Source organism: Vicia villosa, linkage group LG4, assembly GCF_029867415.1.
Source record: "Vicia villosa cultivar HV-30 ecotype Madison, WI linkage group LG4, Vvil1.0, whole genome shotgun sequence".
NCBI classification, from domain to species: Eukaryota; Viridiplantae; Streptophyta; class Magnoliopsida; order Fabales; family Fabaceae; genus Vicia; species Vicia villosa.
In genome coordinates this window covers 156931078-156948413 of record NC_081183.1, presented here as the reverse complement: position 1 = coordinate 156948413, position 17336 = coordinate 156931078, and the positions used below count along the sequence as shown (strand labels likewise).

Here is a 17336-nt window from a genome sequence, read left to right as displayed (position 1 = left end):
TTAGTGATCAAAATAATGAATATTAATGGGAACTTGAAGTTATTGATCAAAATATTGAATTTTAACGGGAACATGAAGTTACTGAACAAAATATTGAATATCAACGAGAACACGAAGTTACTGATCAAAATATTAAATATTAAGGGGAACATGAAGTTACTGGTCAAAATATTGAATATTAATGGGAAATGAAGTTTATTGATCAAAATATTGAATATTAGTGGGAACACGGAGTTACTGATCAAAATATTGAATATTAACGGGAGCACAAAGTTATTGATTAAAATATTAAATATTAATGGGAGCACAAAGTTAATGATCAAAATTTTGAATATTATCGAAAACATTAAGTTACTATCCAAATTTTAAAAATTAACAGGAACAAATTTTGAATATTAACGGGAACACAAAGTTACTAATCAAAATAATAAATGTTGACGGGGACACGGAGTTATTGACAAAATATTGAATATTAACAGGAACATTAAGTTACTGATAATTTTTTTTAATATTAACGGAAACGAATTTGGAATATTAACGGGAACACGAACTTATTGATCAAAATAATGAATATTAACGGGAACAAGGAGTTACTGATCAAAATAATGAATATTAACAAGAACATGAAGTTACTGATCAAAATTTTGAAAATTAACGGGAAGAAATTTGAAATATTAACGGGAATACGAAGTTACTTATCAAAATAATGAATATTAACGGGAACATGAAGTAACTGGTCAAAATATTTTTCTATTAATTATGCATTTTGAATGAATCATTATTATAAATGGAGTTTGTAGTGGTTTCTCATTGGCCTACAAGACAGAGCTGATAGTTTGAGATTGGGCTGATAGTTTGTAGTTATAATTGAGGCAAAATAATTAATTTTCTCCTTAGCTAGCAAAAAAAATATTCGATTCTCCTTAGCTGATAGTTTGAGATTGGGCTAATAGTTATCACTAATTGAATTATATAATTTGATTGAATATTTCTTCATTATAATTCGTGAATTTGCGATTTTAAAATTTTTCCTTCATTATAATTTGTTAAATAAAATATTACTATTTTTATAACTTTTTCAATTTTACCCAAAATTTAATCTTTTATTAATATTTTTTTTTTCTCAATCGTGCGAACGCACGGGTAAGACACTAGTTTTTAATAATGACTTTCTCACTTTAAAAAGAATCCTACATAAAGTGATTTCATCCGCATATAAAACAATGAATAGTTTTGTATTTTTTTTCTGTGAGAATATAGTTTTGTACTGTATTTTGAAGGAAGGTTTTATCGTAATTTAGAAGTGGAATACACAAGATATTAAACAAAGGGTAGAGTAGAAGGGTTTTTCAGTTTGGTTTAGTTTTTAGGGTTTAAGCATTCACATTTTCATCGTCGCTCATTTCCCCTCTTCTCTAACCATGTGGACTCTTCGTCGAACTTCGATTCGCCTCAGCTTAAGGTAATCACTCTCATTCTTCCATCATCATCACCATTTCCAGACCTTCATCAAGCATCATTTTTCTTCACTTTTATTCATCATTCATAACCATTTTCACTAGTTTTATTAATAACTATGCTGTAGCGTTTTCTGATTCACTATGTGTGCCTAATTTTATGAATTTTGCTAATTGTTTATTGTAAATTGATTGTAGAAACCAAGCGCTTAATAATAATGTAGGAGCTTCTCACGCTTCTTGTGTCAAATTGATTCCAAACACTTTGGTGGAAAATGAGGATGCTCTTCCTGATTCTCATCAAATCATACATGCCAGATTTCTGTCAACCGGCCAAACATTTTACCGCACCGGTAATGCTTTCCAGCAATTTACTCTGAGCAGGCGTGAACTTTCGTCACAAGCTGATGCTAGTAACAAGAAAGACGACGATGATGATGACTTGGAGGTTGAAGATCAGTTGACTGAGCATGATGCAGATGGAGATAGTGTTCACTCTGAAACAGACCTGTCGGATGGCGAAGAGGATGGTGGAAAGCCACAAGATGAGCTGGAGTTGTCGGATGCCGAGAGTGATAAAAAATCAAAGAGTGGAAAGAGTCGGTCTGAACTATTCAAGGCTGTTGTAAACGTTTCGGGTTTATCAGTTGATTCTGCTTTGGACAAGTGGGTTGCAAAAGGTAAAGAGTTGAGCAGGAAAGAGATCTCGTCGACCTTACTTAATCTTCGAAAGCGTAGAATGTATGGAAAGGCTTTGCAGGTAAATGAATTAGACTTATATTTGTGTCTAATTTATGCAATTTAACATTCTAAATATTTATGTTAAGATAGTTTACTTAGTGTCAAAGAGATGAGTATGTTACGATAGATGAATAATAGGTTTAGAAATACAGTTGTTAGGGCAAAATCCTTTGGTAAGAATGTGGACTACAATCCTTTGGTAAGAATTTCTGCAAGTTGGCCTTTTGGAGGTACATACCACTACCAGTACAAATCAAACCACAAATAAGCTATTTATTGATAAAATGTCTGGTCCGTCCTAGGTTACTTGCTATACTGAACCACTTATTGCTGGCTTATTGTCACATCTGAGTTTCATAGGTCCATTCCATCCCACTTATTCTTTAATAGAGTAATTGCATATAAGTATGGTTTACTTCCCGTATGTATTAGTAACTATATTGCTGTAACTGTATGATTAAACTAAGAAGTAAGAACAGCTTACATTCTGTTATTAGAGATAGCTTCTGATGTCATCGACAATTGCATTTGTTAGAATACATCGCCTATCATGCTTTCAGGGGCCTCCTGCACCATAAAAAATATTATCCTGTGTTTTGATTGTATGGCCATTGCTGGTTGGCTGCTAAATGTCAATATTACGCACACATGCTCCACTTTACTCTTTTTTCTGTTGTGCCATTGGACAAAACCGCACCGCCCCACCTCTGTTGAACTTTCAGCCTAACTTCATATTTTCAGCATCCCACTTGTTTTCTGGTGATTTTCCAGAGACCCTGTGTTTTTCCAGCCATGTCTACTTGTTTAACCGTCTTCTGACCGGTTATGGTTATTTTTCTGGCCAATAAAGCAACATGTTTTGCTGATCACTTTATTCACACATTCTATCCAATGGCTTGGTTCCAAAAAAACTCATTCTCAGCTCCCCCCTCTCTCTCAGTCTTCTGATTTTTTTGGGTGTTAACCCTCCGGCTCTCATGGGAAGGGATCCCTCCCTGGTAGTAAGGAGTTCGTCCTCGAGGTAAGCAAAGTCTGGCTAAGAATTGTTCCGTCCAGGATTCAAACTCAGATTCTTCCTGATGGTTCATCCTTAGGTGGATCTCATTAACCACTTGAACGCAATCTCTTGTGTCAGATTTAAGCACATTTTTGTTTCTGTTCTTATTTTCTTGGATTTATTTATTTTTATCAATTTATTTTTTAATTTGTATTTTAGTCTATAAATTATTCTTCGACTTTTAGTCTTCAATATTTTTTGTAACACTTTTGTTCCCTGCTGTTCAATCCCAGCATATGTGACTAAGTGTCCATGTGGCACTTGCCACATAGATTTTTGCGATGACGCAGAAGGGTTATGATTTGTTTACACATGTTTTTATTAATTAATTTATTATTTATAATTGAATGAAGCATAGACTTTGACACGGACACGTCGACACCACTAATCTAAAAAACACAGGACACACTTTTTGTTCCAATTTTTTCAATTTCCATTAAAGAGGCTATGGTGTGTCCAAAGTGTGTCAAAACAAAGAAACAATTTTTTTTATGAAACTTCATGAATTAATATTTTATGTATTACATTGTTTATCGTTAATGTATATATTTTTACCTTGTTTATGTTTCTGGTTCTACAAGATTATGTTTTATAATGTAATTTTTTCTTTTTTCTTTCTATGGTCGGAACTGTAGGTCTTGGATTGGCTAGAGTCAAACAAAAAGCTTGAATTTACTGATAGAGAGTATGCTTCTAAACTTGATCTGATTGCCAAATTGCGCGGCCTACCAAGTGCAGAAAAATACTTGGAGCATGTTCCACAATCTTTCAAAGGAGAGTTACTTTATAGAACATTACTAGCTAACTGTGCGAGTTTGAACTATTTGAAGAAAACTGAGGAAATATTCAACAAAATGAGGGAGCTAGATTTTCCTATTACACCATTCGCTTGTAACCAGTTGCTTCTAATTTATAAGAGGACTGACAAGAAGAAAATAGCTGACGTGTTACTTATGATGGAAAAGGAGAATATCAAACCTTCTCCTTTTACTTATAAAATTTTAATAGACGTGAAGGGTGTATCTAATGATATTGATGGAATGGATCAAATTGTTGAAACAATGAAGGCGGAAGGTGTTGAAATAGACCATCAAACACAGGCAACCTTGGCTAGGCATTATGCCTCAGCCGGGCTTACAGAGAAATCTGAAGCTATATTGAAGGAGATTGAAGGTGAAAACTTGAAAGAGAATTTGTGGGTATGCCCAACTTTGCTCCGCCTTTATGCAATTCTGGGAAGGCCTGATGAAGTCGAGAGAATTTGGAAGGTTTGTGAGTCAAAGCCTCGGGTTGAGGATTGCCTTGCTGCAGTTGAAGCTTGGGGAAGGTTGAAGAGAATTGAAGAAGCAGAAGCAGTTTTTGAGATGATGTCAAATAAATGGAAACTTAGCGCCAAGAATTACTCAGCGCTCCTTAAAATTTATACAAGGAATAAGATGCTAATCAAGGGTAAGGATCTTATTAAAAAAATGGGAGATAGTGGGTGTGTAATAGGTCCACTGACCTGGGATGCACTTGTGTCACTTTATGTTCAAGCAGGGGAAGTCGAAAAGGCCGACTCTGTTTTACAGAAGGCACTACAGCAGAAAAGGATGAAGCCATTGTTTACTACTTATATGACTGTTATGGAGCAGTATGCAAAGAGGGGTGACGTTCATAACGCAGAGAAGATTTTCCATCGAATGAGACAAGCTGGTTATACTTCTCGAATAACTCCGTTCCATTCTCTAGCACAGGCATATAAAAACGCAAATATGCCGGCATATGGGATCAGGGAGAGGATGAAAGCTGATAACTTATTTCCCAACAGAGCTTTATCTGACCAATTGGCTCAAGTTGATCCATTTAGGAAAACTCCAGTTTCCGATTTGCTTGATTGAGGAAACTAGCAAATTCTGTCTTGTTCTTCTGATTTTCAAATGCGCCTATTATCAGTTAGTTTGACGCTAAGATCGAACTTCCCAAATTCTAATATTTTGTGTTGTACTAAATACTTTTTAAATAGGTTTATGAATTCATGGGATCCATTTGTCGAGATTAGATATTTTCTCCATTTCTTAGAAAAATTGTGAGCTTTTGTTATTTGATTTTGGGTGTATAATCTCTCCATTGTAGAAATGTATGCTTTTATACTCAAACTATCTTAATAGAGTTCTTAATTGAAAATTATATGATAGGAATGATGGTGAATATCATGACTCATCTCAGAATATAGCTCAAAAGTGACATTATTTTTGAGAAGTGAGAATAAACTGTATTCCTTTTCCTTCTCTGTTAATGTTTGCTTTTAGAAGAATTTAAAACAAAAAAGGACAATTAATTTTACAGTCCATAGTTTGTTAAAAATAAAAACAAATAATAGTAATATTTTGAATAGACAAATACTCACATTTTACTAGTAAGATATAGACTAAAAATAGTCACAATTATTAATACAACCTATTATTACATTTTAGAAAAATACAAAGTTATTATTATTTATGATGAAAATGATTATTTGACATAAAATTTGAAGGAAAAAAAGAATTGAAAAGATTATATGTAGTGAAGAAAACACCAAATGGATAAATTTGTTATGACCTTGGTAAGAATAGTAAATAAACCCGTTGATTTAGCACTTGTCTCCATATCTTACGGTTTTATTAGTGGTTCTAGGAGATCACCGAATCTTCCTCTTTCACCAAAAAAACAATTCAAACATTGAAGCATGAAGAAAAAAACAATCTAGTTATGAAAAATTTCACAGTTTTCTACATTCTCAGAATTATTTTCTCAATGAAGTAATAACAAAATATTGTGCATGTGCATTTTATAACATCAACTTTCCATCCCCAAGAATATGAGAACCAAATATCTTACACCAACATGCATGTGTTGGTTTCATATCCAAAAACCATCAACAAAATTTTGTGTTACTATATATTCCATTAATGATACAATAATCTTGTAATGAATTTTTTATTTTATTAAGTATTTGGTGGGAATGTAAAAGAACAAAATGATGGGTAAAGATGGTAGTATGATGAAGGCATGGGAAGCTACGGTGAAGAAGACACAAGCAGTTGCGAAGAGGCGTGCGAATAGCATATTCGGAACAGCGCATGGAGGGCATGGAGATGAAGAAGATAACAGGGATGAAACGGAAGTATACATGGCAGAAAGGGTTCTACCTAATGGAGATTACTATAAAGGAGAATGGGCAGATAATTTCCCTCATGGGAAAGGGAAATATTTATGGACAGATGGGTGTATATATGTTGGAGAATGGTTCAAAGGAAAAACAATGGGAAAAGGGAGGTTCACTTGGCCTACAGGGCCTTGTTATGAAGGGGAGTTCAAGAGTGGTTATATGGATGGGATAGGTTCATATAGTGCTGCAAATGGGGACACTTATAAGGGACAATGGGTGATGAATTTGAAACATGGTCATGGTGAGAAAGTTTATTCAAATGGAGATAAGTATGAGGGGGAATGGAGAAGAGGGTTGCAAGATGGACAAGGAAAATATGCATGGAAAGATGAGAAGTACTACATTGGTGAATGGAGGAATGGGAGTATTTGGGGTAAAGGTTCATTTGTTTGGAGTAATGGGAATAGGTATGATGGTTATTGGGAAGATGGTTTACCTAAAGGGAGTGGAACTTTCAAATGGAGTGATGGAAGTTTTTATGTAGGTAATTGGAGTAAAGATCCGAGGGATCAAAGTGGGACATATTATCCATTTGATGGGTCATCAGAGGGTCATCTTGATTGGGATCCACAACAAGTTTATAATGAGTTGAGTGAACATCAGATAAGTCCGGGGGAGAAGGTATCAATTTTGCCATCACAAAAGAGACTCGCGGTGTGGAGGTCTACAAAGGGAGGAGGTGGAGGAGGGGATGGTTCTACTACTAAGCCAAGGAGAATGTCAGTGGATGCTAGGGTAAGTGTAGGGCTTGAAAAGCCAAGTGATAGAATGCATTTATGGGGTAGTGATGGTGAAGGTACAAATACTAATAATAGTAATAGTCATAGTAATAATGGTAGTGGAACCCCAATTAAAGATGATAATGATTTGCTTAGTTTACATATACAAAGTTCTAATCCAAAACAAACTTTGAAAGCACCAAAGAAATCAAAAAGGCAAGGAGAGACCATATGCAAAGGACATAAAAATTATGAGCTCATGCTCAATTTACAATTAGGAATCAGGTACTATATACCAATGTAAACAAAAATTAAAATCTTGTTTCTTGTATTTCTAGTTCATAATATAACATAATGTTGCACATATAGGCATTCTGTTGGAAGACCTGCCCCCTCAGCATCTTTTGATCTCAAACCTTCTGCTTTTGATTCCAAAGAGAAAGTGTGGACTAGATTTCCTCCTGAAGGTTCTAAATATACACCTCCACATCCATCTAGTGAATTCAAGTGGAAGGATTATTGTCCGGTAGTTTTTAGGTACTCCCTTTTATTATTATACTCTGTAGTATCGACACCTATGAAAAAAGGCGTCTGATGTCAATATATTATTGTAGGTGTCGTGTCTGGTGTATGCGTTTGTACTTCATAGCTATCATACTTCATAGTTATTATACTATATCTATTCATTGTTGCATTTTGCATATTATAACTAAGGTGTTTTCTATATGTGATAAATGTAGAACTCTAAGGAGGCTATTCAAGGTGGATGCAGCTGATTACATGTTATCTATATGTGGAAATGATGCCCTACGCGAACTCTCTTCACCTGGAAAAAGTGGAAGCTTCTTTTATTTAACCAATGATGATCGTTATATGATTAAGACAATGAAGAAAGCTGAGGCTAAAGTGAGTTTCATACTAATTATCTTCTCTCAACATAAATATATATTTAATAACATAATCATTTGGCTGAATTTATTTTGTAGGCTCTCTTGAGAATGCTTCCAGCTTATTACAATCATTTTCGAGCATTTGATAATGCTCTAGTCACAAAGTTTTATGGCTTGCATTGTGTCAAGTTAAATGGACCCTCTCAAAAGAAGGTAATATTATTTTTTAAATATTTTGAAGTTTTCGTACAACAGAAACTGAGCTTTATTCCACTAGGTGGGATCGGCTACAAGTTTTTCATATTTACAAGTATTTATCGTTATAAGAAAATAAATGTTAATGAAATTTATGGGTTTCAGGTTCGATTTATCATAATGGGAAACCTTTTTTGTTCTGAGTATACCATACATAGACGCTATGATTTAAAGGGTTCTTCGCTAGGACGCATAACAACTAAGCCTGAGTCAGAGATTACTGAAACCACTATTCTTAAAGATCTTGATTTAAGTTTTATATTTCGCCTGCAAAAATCTTGGTTTCAAGAATTTTGCAGGCAAATTGATAGGGATTGTGAGCTTCTTGAACAAGAGGGGATTATGGACTATAGTTTACTTGTTGGGATTCATTTCAAAGACATATCACCAGAAGGAGATCTTATTCCTTCAACATCTCATACTCCACCAGGTACTTTTCTTGGCCTAACTATATAATCTTCGTGTTCGTTGTCTTTTATTTTCTCTTTTGTTATTGGTTGATGTTCTAACACTTTAGGGTACATTAAAATTTAGGTGATTCAGAGAGTGAAGGAACACCTCGTATTTCACGAGCGGACATGGATCAACTTCTTCTAGATCCTTCTAAGTGGGAGAGTATAAAACTAGGAGTGAATATGCCAGCAAGAGTTGAAAGAACAGTAAGAAAATTAAGTGATTGTGAATTGCAACTTGTAGGAGAGCCTATTGGAGAATATTATGAGGTTGTCTTGTTTTTTGGTGTTATAGACATACTTCAAGACTATGACATTAGCAAGAAGCTTGAGCATGCTTATAAGTCCATTCAATATGATCCAACTTCAATATCAGCTGTTGATCCAAGACAATACTCAAGGCGTTTTCGTGACTTCATATTCAAAGTTTTTTCACAAGACTCTTGAATCAAATCTAGTTATGTTTTATTTGATTCCTAATTAACTTTGTTCTATGTATAGTTATTAGAGATTGTATATATACATGAAACCATCATACAAAATGCTGAAAGCAATAACAATTTTATAGCTAAAATGTAATTTTTCTAAGAGATGGAGGAAGATAGTGGGTTCCTTAATTGTATAACTAATAGAGATGTATATTACTATTTAGGATTAGGAAAGTGTAATATCAATGTTCATGTTCATTTCATATATTTATTTTCTTTTTTTCTTTCTTAGAACGAGAGATTAAGCAACTAGAAAAATGGTCTAGACCCAATTGAGAAATTTACCATTGCACCAACAGAAATACAACAAGTCTTAACTAAACTTCATACTTTATGAAGAAAATTAATGATATTAGTTTATAAAAAGAAGATTAAAAGCTTATATTGAAAATAAACTTCATTAGATAACTTCCCCTAAATTTTATGGATGCATTCATAAAAATAAGCTTGTATAATCACAACAACTTATTATTAACAAGAATAAGCTACTCACATGATAACAAAAATTAAATCTCACTATTGACACCTTCTCCCTTTGTAGAGCGGTCTCTGGATTCATGTATTATACTTGACGTCGAAAAAGTTGTAACTCATCTCACGAATTTAGAGGAAGTGGAGGTAGTCACACTCCATCAGAGATTTTCCATCCTCGCCACTTGTCCTACCGCTACTTCCAAGGCAAGGAAAGACATAACATCAAAACACAAGCTCCTTCGAGAAGAGTAACACATTCTTAAGGTGGATTCTTGATAGCATGATCTTAAAATCTCTCGAGAAACCTCTCAATTTGGACAACTTTGATTGCTCAGGAGATCCAGACAAGCATATCAAGCATGTATACACCACCAAACTCAATTACTATTACGTGCAGGGAGCCATGAAATGCAAACTATTACTATTTACCCTTATAGGAGATATTATGACGTGGTTCAAGACCGTCATAGATGAAAGCCTAAACTCTTTGAGGAAACTTTGAGAATATTTTTCTTCCCAATTCAGCAAAAGAAGAAGGAAACCTACAAGAGTGCATTGATTAATTCATCACAGTAGCAGTAGAAGTGGCGAAATGAAAGATGAATTAAAATGTTGGATATTTAAAAAAAACCGAGTGGAAGATGTAGTTGGCATGTCACATCATCTAATAATTATAGGGGTATATATTGTTCAATAATATTATTTTTCAAAAAGATTATTCTAATCCCTACATTTTTAGGGTATAGATTGCTATTTTTTCAATTTTTTTTATATATAAGGGATGAATTTGACTGATTTGAAGTGATTAGGGGTGGCAAAGCGGGTTGCCCGTCCCGCCACACCATATACCCTTCAAAAAAAGAACGGGACGGACAAATCCGCCAAATTGAAATGGGCATAAGAACTTAGCCCGTCTCACCAAGGTGGCGGATTGGCGGGTGGCGGGTTTGCCCGCCTATTTTTTTAAATATTTTATCTTCATTTTTTTAATAGATTAATAGACTTTTTTTTTACCTTTCAATTAGATTTTTCACATAATATTTAGAACCATTTTTTATAAGCATCTCTTAAACAAATTTTACTTAAAAAATTGCATATATTCACAAATAAATGTATAAAATAAAATCACCAAGAATTAGAATTAATAGAATTAACTAAAAAAGAGCGGATTTAGGCAGAACAACTGGCTTTGGCGGGCGGCAGACAATGAGATTTGGCGGAGAAGGCTATGGCGGGCGACGAAAATCTCAATCCAATTTGTAATTTTTTGACGGATGCGCGGGTCCACGGCTCATTTTGCCACCCCTAAAAGCAGTGTTTTAAAATCCGGACCGGACATCAAACCGGTGAGGGTACTGGGTCACTGGTTTATTGGTCGAACCACTGAGTCACTGGTCGAACCACATGACTAAACCGGGTTAAACAGGATAACTCGGTTGAATAGACCGATCATTATAACAAAATTATATAGGTATAAAATATGTCGAACCAGATGATTCAGTCCCTACAAAATATAGCTGGTACTTAATTTTTTTGAAAACTCCATATTATAAAAAAATTCACAAGTTCATAATTTAAATTCTAATTTTACACATAGGTATCACACACAATTAAATAGTACATAATTATAAAATATAAACAAAAGTTTAATCGCAACATAATTTAATTGAATAATTTATAACAAAATAGTTCCATTGTCTACTAAATTTAATTTCAATAAAAGAAAAATTGTTTCAATGTTAGGATCTCCTTCCTCAATATCAAAATCATCTGTAACAAAATCAACAGCATTTACAACTATTTTTTTAATTTTTTTTATATTTTATTTTAATTTTTAATTAAAATAGTCAAAATGACATTGTTTTAATTTTTTAAAATAATAAAAATTAAAAAAATTAAAAAATTGCATTTAAACCACCGGTTCACAAAAATCGTCGATTTTTCCAATTTTAGCGGTTTACATCGGTTTTGACCGATTCACTCCAGTTCAATGACATTCTCGATCCAGCTATTAAACTAGACCGGTTACCTGGCCGGTTCCTGGTTGACCGGTCCGACCGGCCGATCCGATCCAGTTTTTAAAACAATGCCTAAAAGTGATGATAGAGAATTGGATGCAATTAAAATTTCTAAATTTAATTTGTCTAAGAGTAATAGGGTGTAACTAGCATGAAAAATAAAGGCAAAATTATACGCAGGGTCCTTTATCTTATTTTTTTTTAACAAGGTGGTCCTTTAAGTTTATTTCGCTACAAAGTGGTCCTTTATCTTAACTAACATTTGCACGTTTGACCTTTTCCACAAACTCCGTTCCAAAATCGCTTAGGTGGCAGTAATGTAACATCCTATTTTTATTAGATTTTAATTAATTAGGATTATTTGATAATTGGTATTGTTTGTGTGTTTATTTAATTATTGTTTGAGTAATAATTATTTGATTTTGTGGTAATATATTACTTAGCTAATTAATAAATGGTAGAATTTTATTAGAATTAGCTATTGGGCTTAATGGGAATTAGAAATGAGGATAATTGATGGGTTAAGCCCAATGAGCTAATGAGAGTTAGAAGAGAATTTTATGAGTTAACCTAAATTAGATAGAAAGATAGAAAGAAAAGTAGAGAAGAGAAGAGAGGCAAAAGAGTAGAAGAGAGAAGAGAGGAGGATTGTAGATTTCTTGAAGTTAGAAGGAGAAATTCAAGAGGTAAGGGTTTGAATACAAGTTCTTATAGACTATATGATTGGGCAATGTGTGTTGTTGTGATTATCTCTTCATCTTTGCAATTTCATGGAAACATAGAAAAGAGTTAGGGTTTATGAACAAATGCATGAATTGATGATTTGGACTGTGTTTTAATTGATGTTTGATGATGTTATGATGTTAGAAGGCCCATAAATGTGTGCTATATTTGTGGTTATAACATGTATTCTATTGTTGTTCATGATGGTTGGTGTTTTTAGTTTGATTTGGGTTGAGTTTAAGGGTTTTGGGATGAAATTCGTATGCTGTTTTATGAGATTTGGGATTTTCTGAAATCGCTAGTTCGCGCCGCGAACTATTGTTCGAGCCGCGAACTGCTTGGCAGAAACTCAGGAATATTTGATTCACTAAGTTCGCGCCACGAACTTTGTTGGCGCCGCGAACCCTGTTTTACAAAACTTTTTCCAAACTTTGAAAGGCCATAACTTTTGATCCGTAGCTCCGTTTTATGCGCCGTTCGAAGCGTTAGAAAGCTATCGTGATATTCTATATGATAGTATAGGATTTAATTGAACTTGATTGATTAATTGTGACGTTATTATATGGAATGTCATGTGATTGTCTTATGTGTGTTATGTTTGTATGTGATGTATAACAATTGTTGGAACACTTTGTGTAGATGTATTCATGATGTATGTGATTGGGTATATGATGGTTGTTATGCCTTGTTGCAATTGTTAATTGTGTGTGTGAATATTGTGTACAGTTGGCGGATAATTCATAGAGTTGGATTATGGTGATATGCGGTAAGTTAAGATTGATGAGATAATCTTAATTGCATAAATTGTTGGTATTTGTACATACATTCATAGCATGGTCAGCTTTATGGTGGAAGCGGTGAAACTTGGGTTCACATGGTAAGAGACGTTGATCCTTGAATGGAAATAGGCGTAGAAGACGTGATCCTTAATTGGAGATAGGCGTATTGGCTTTGATCTTGTCCGGATCGGGAGCGTGGCTTGGATTCTAAACATTGAATCGGAAAGCGGTGAAACATTGGATTCACATTGGGTACCACATGCATTGAGTCATATTTGTTGCATTTCGAGTCACATTGTGTGTTATGTGATTGTCTTGTATACATGTGATTTGTTTTGGAGTGATGATTGGTATATGATATGTGAATTGCTTAATTGAGAAGTGTGATGAATAGTAAAATGTATGCTTGTTATGTTTACATTTCCCATTATTATGTTTTCTATAAGAAGTTGAATTCTCACCCTTCTGTTTGAATGTTATCCTTCGTTGATAACGTGCAGGTTCCGACGAGTAGTAGCTTGTCCGAGGATTTAGCCGAGGAGCTCCTGAGTTTGTTATTGGATTAGGTAGCGAGTCATATGCTCTGATCATGTAACACTTGGGGGGATTTTATTTAGACTTCTGCTTATGTTTGGATATTGCTATTCCCTATGTTTTGTTGGATATTCAGATGTATTTGTTTGAGATCTCGGATATGTTGTTTAAGGCTATGTGGCCAAGATTGTGGATTTAAATGTTAATTCGAATTTGGTAGATGAATATAGTATGGGATATATTCATTGAAATTTTAATAGCAATTCAATTGTTTTCCGCAAGCGTTTATGCATAATGTATGAAAGCATGAGATATACATTTGTGTTACAAATATGATCTTTGCATATTAAGAATATTGGATGTTTTATTTTAGGTTTTCATTGTGATGAAAATAACATGTGACGCCCTTTTTCCTTTATGCATGCTTACTCTGCTTGATTGTATGATATATTTGGGGTTAGAAAAGGGGTGTTACAAGTAACGTCGCTGATGTGTCACTTAATTGTGCTGAATAAGCATTAATTATAATATTTACTCTATATTAGGACTGAAATACGTAGGATTCAATCTCCCCAATTTCAAATTGCTTAGAACCCTAACTTCCCCAAATTCAATCAATGGCCTGGTAGCAGCGGTCCAAATCGAAGAAGTCAGAGCTCTAATACATTCATTTCAGGTGCTTCTCAATATGAAATGGCACCCACTTGTTCGTGTGGAGCCAAAGCACTTATTAGAACAGTTAAGAAGAAAGGAAGGAACCCTGGGAAGCTATTTTGGGGATGTAGATACTTTGTGGTAAGTTTAACTTATTTTCTTGAGTCATATTTAACTTATTTTCTTGACTTGTTAATGTTTTTTTTAACAGAGTGAACCTGATAATGTTGGGTGCAACTTTTTTGAGTGGTATGAGAACCTTTACAATGATGAAACCAATCCAGGGATTGATGCTTCAGTAATTTCCAAATGTTCCAAATGTGAAGAAAAAGATGTAGAAATAAAGATGCTTAGAAGGGCCTCTGCAAAGGATGACAATGAGATGCTGAAGAATATGATAAAAATGATGAAGCTACAAGTCTATGTCATTATGTTTTTAGTTATGCTTGTTGTAGGGTTGATGTTTATTTTGATCAAGCAATGGTGAATGAATAACCAAATTGTACTGCAGTGTAAAACATGAAGCGAATGATTATATCAATTCTGCATATTTTGTGTTGTATTTGTATAACATTCTGCATTGACCAATGTACGAATTATGTTACTACAATATAAGTAGAAGGACCTGGTTGTTACAAATTTAAAACAAATAGTCATGTTTTGTTACAATCTTAAATATAATTTACAGGTTTTGTTTATATATTTGGTACCTCAAAAATAACCTAAAGAAGAACTTACTAGATTGAAACACATCCACAATGTTGTAGATCCATAATACATTGATATAGTACTCAAAATACAAAGGCAGAATCATATATGTTTTAGATCCATATTAGGACCAAACTCCAAAATAAGAACCATATATTCAAAATTAAAGGTCTAGCATGAGTACAGCAAAATTACATCAGTACAGCAAGATCAGTTCCAAAATACAAAGTAACAATCCAACAAGATTTCACCAAAAAAACACAAAATAAACAAAATGCAGTAACACCAATCCAACAGAATGCAGTATCATCTATTTTCCCTTTCTCTTTATGGCCAGCTTTGGTCTTTGGCTTGTTGGTGGCTGAAATGCAGCAGTTGGTCCTTGTCTTGCCCTTCTCATTGCAAGCAACTGAGCAATTGTGATGGTTTGTCGTGTCTGGACTCTTGTTGTTGGGGCTTCACCAACTTGGGGCTGGCTTAGAGATGACTGTCTTGTTTGCATTCTTTGGATTGGTTGAGATTGGACAGTCTGTGATTCCACATTGGCGGCAGTTTGTGATTCAACATTGGTGGCAGTTTGGGATTCCACATTGGTGGCAGTTTGGGATTGCCTTGGAGCAGCTGGACAAGATGCTTTGTTGTGTCCAGACATACCACATACTGAGCACTTGTTTGGCAGCCCCTTTCTTGAAACATGTGTTGCATCACTCCTCTTTTCATCAGCATCCTTGTTTCTCCTTCTTTTTGGCCTACCTGGTGCTCTTCTGGTTGGTGGTGGAAGTATATCCGGATATGGTGTCAACTCCCATAAGTTTTCCCCATTTGTTGGATAAATCAATGGTTGGTAGAAAGCCTGGTAAGTATCCTTTCTATAGAAGGAGGGAATGTAGTCAGTTGGGCTTTCAAATCTACTTTGGATGCAAGTAATTGCATGATAGCAAGGAATGCCAGTGAGCATCCAACTCCTACAAGAGCACTCAAACTTCTTTAGATCAACTGTGTATTTTTCTCCAGTCATATTTGTATGTCTCACTTCATAAATCATGTCACCTGACAACCTATAAAACAAACATATATCATGTCAGCTTAAATAAATCATCAACATATATTTAGTAAAGGGTAAAAATTACCTTGCTATAAAGAACCTTGAGATTTCTTGTCTTTTTTCAAGTCCCTTCTTAATTCTTGGTAATACAGATTCATTGTAATCCTCTATCTTTGCCCGGTTAGTTGCCCATCTATCCATTAGGTACCCTCTGATTTCCTCTAACATTGTTACAATAGGCTTTTGTCTTGCACCTAATATAACACTATTAAAGGTCTCAGACATATTGTTGGTCTTCCTCAGGGGTCACTATTATATCAGGTTGAGATATAGGGTGGACAATGTATATTTTTACCTTCCCATTAGTCTTGGACCAGTTAAGTGCTTCTATTGCACCAAAGTCATCTTCTAACGGCTTCAATGTTCCAGCAAAGTCATACCACATCTCCAAGACCCCTTCGTACTTCATCTCTTTCACAACCCCTAAGATCTCAAAGTAGCTCCATCTATCACCATCACACGTCTAGTTAGTCAGTTCACCTCCTTCATATTTGTCACCATCAAAATACCCCCCATGGTGGAAATCAACATTAAACCCATCCATTACCTGTTAACAGTATGAAATTCCAGACCCAACAATCAAATAAACAACAAACCCTAACATCAACACATCAAAGCTACTATCAACGTGACATTACACCTAAACATACAATCAAACACACAAAATAAAAACTGGAAATGCAGCTTTCTTACCTATGTCAGCTTCGTTTGCTCACACGAGTTATGATTCTCCAGTCGCTTCGTGTTCGTCTCCAGCTGCTTCGTGTTCGTCTCCAGTCGCTTCGTCGTCTTCGTCTTCAAGCTCTGGGTTCAGTCACACGACTTGAAATTAGGTTTAATCTGAAAATTAGGGATAATCCTATTTTTGCATGTGACAAATAACTAGTTCACCAGAGTTAAATGACACATCAGCAATGGTTACTGCCACATAAGCGTTTTTGGAACGAAGTTTGTGGAAAAGGTAAACGGTGCAAACGTTAGTTAAGATAAAGGACCACTTTGTAGCGAAATAAACTTAAAGGACCATGTTAAAAAAAAAATAAGATAAAGGACCCTGCGTATAATTTTGCCAAAAATAAAACTAACTAACCT

The 17336-nt window shown here is 34.6% G+C and overlaps 2 protein-coding genes across 2 annotated transcripts; both read left to right on the top strand.

Moving 5' to 3' along the window:
• The first annotated feature begins 1309 nt into the window (after positions 1 to 1309).
• Positions 1310 to 5337, top strand: LOC131595661 (pentatricopeptide repeat-containing protein At1g80270, mitochondrial-like). Its single transcript, XM_058868077.1, has 3 exons — positions 1310 to 1462; positions 1656 to 2217; positions 3891 to 5337. Exons 1-3 carry the CDS (start codon positions 1422 to 1424, stop codon positions 5133 to 5135), a joined length of 1848 nt encoding a protein of 615 aa, XP_058724060.1. The 5' UTR covers positions 1310 to 1421; the 3' UTR covers positions 5136 to 5337.
• Positions 5338 to 5933: 596 nt separating this feature from the next.
• On the top strand, positions 5934 to 9420 carry LOC131600058 (phosphatidylinositol 4-phosphate 5-kinase 5-like). The gene is made up of 6 exons (XM_058872290.1): positions 5934 to 7449; positions 7534 to 7701; positions 7905 to 8070; positions 8151 to 8267; positions 8415 to 8739; positions 8844 to 9420. Exons 1-6 carry the CDS (start codon positions 6254 to 6256, stop codon positions 9206 to 9208), a joined length of 2337 nt encoding a protein of 778 aa, XP_058728273.1. The 5' UTR covers positions 5934 to 6253; the 3' UTR covers positions 9209 to 9420.
• Positions 9421 to 17336: the final 7916 nt, after the last annotated feature.

Coding starts and splice junctions, on each gene's coding strand:
- LOC131595661 (XM_058868077.1), top strand. CDS start 1,422: ATGTGGACTCTTCGTCGAACTTCGATTCGCCTCAGCTTAAG. Junction 1,463..1,655: donor TCGATTCGCCTCAGCTTAAG/GTAATCACTCTC, acceptor AATTGATTGTAG/AAACCAAGCGCTTAATAATA. Junction 2,218..3,890: donor TGTATGGAAAGGCTTTGCAG/GTAAATGAATTA, acceptor TCGGAACTGTAG/GTCTTGGATTGGCTAGAGTC.
- LOC131600058 (XM_058872290.1), top strand. CDS start 6,254: ATGATGGGTAAAGATGGTAGTATGATGAAGGCATGGGAAGCTACGGTG. Junction 7,702..7,904: donor TATTGTCCGGTAGTTTTTAG/GTACTCCCTTTT, acceptor TGATAAATGTAG/AACTCTAAGGAGGCTATTCA. Junction 8,740..8,843: donor AACATCTCATACTCCACCAG/GTACTTTTCTTG, acceptor ATTAAAATTTAG/GTGATTCAGAGAGTGAAGGA.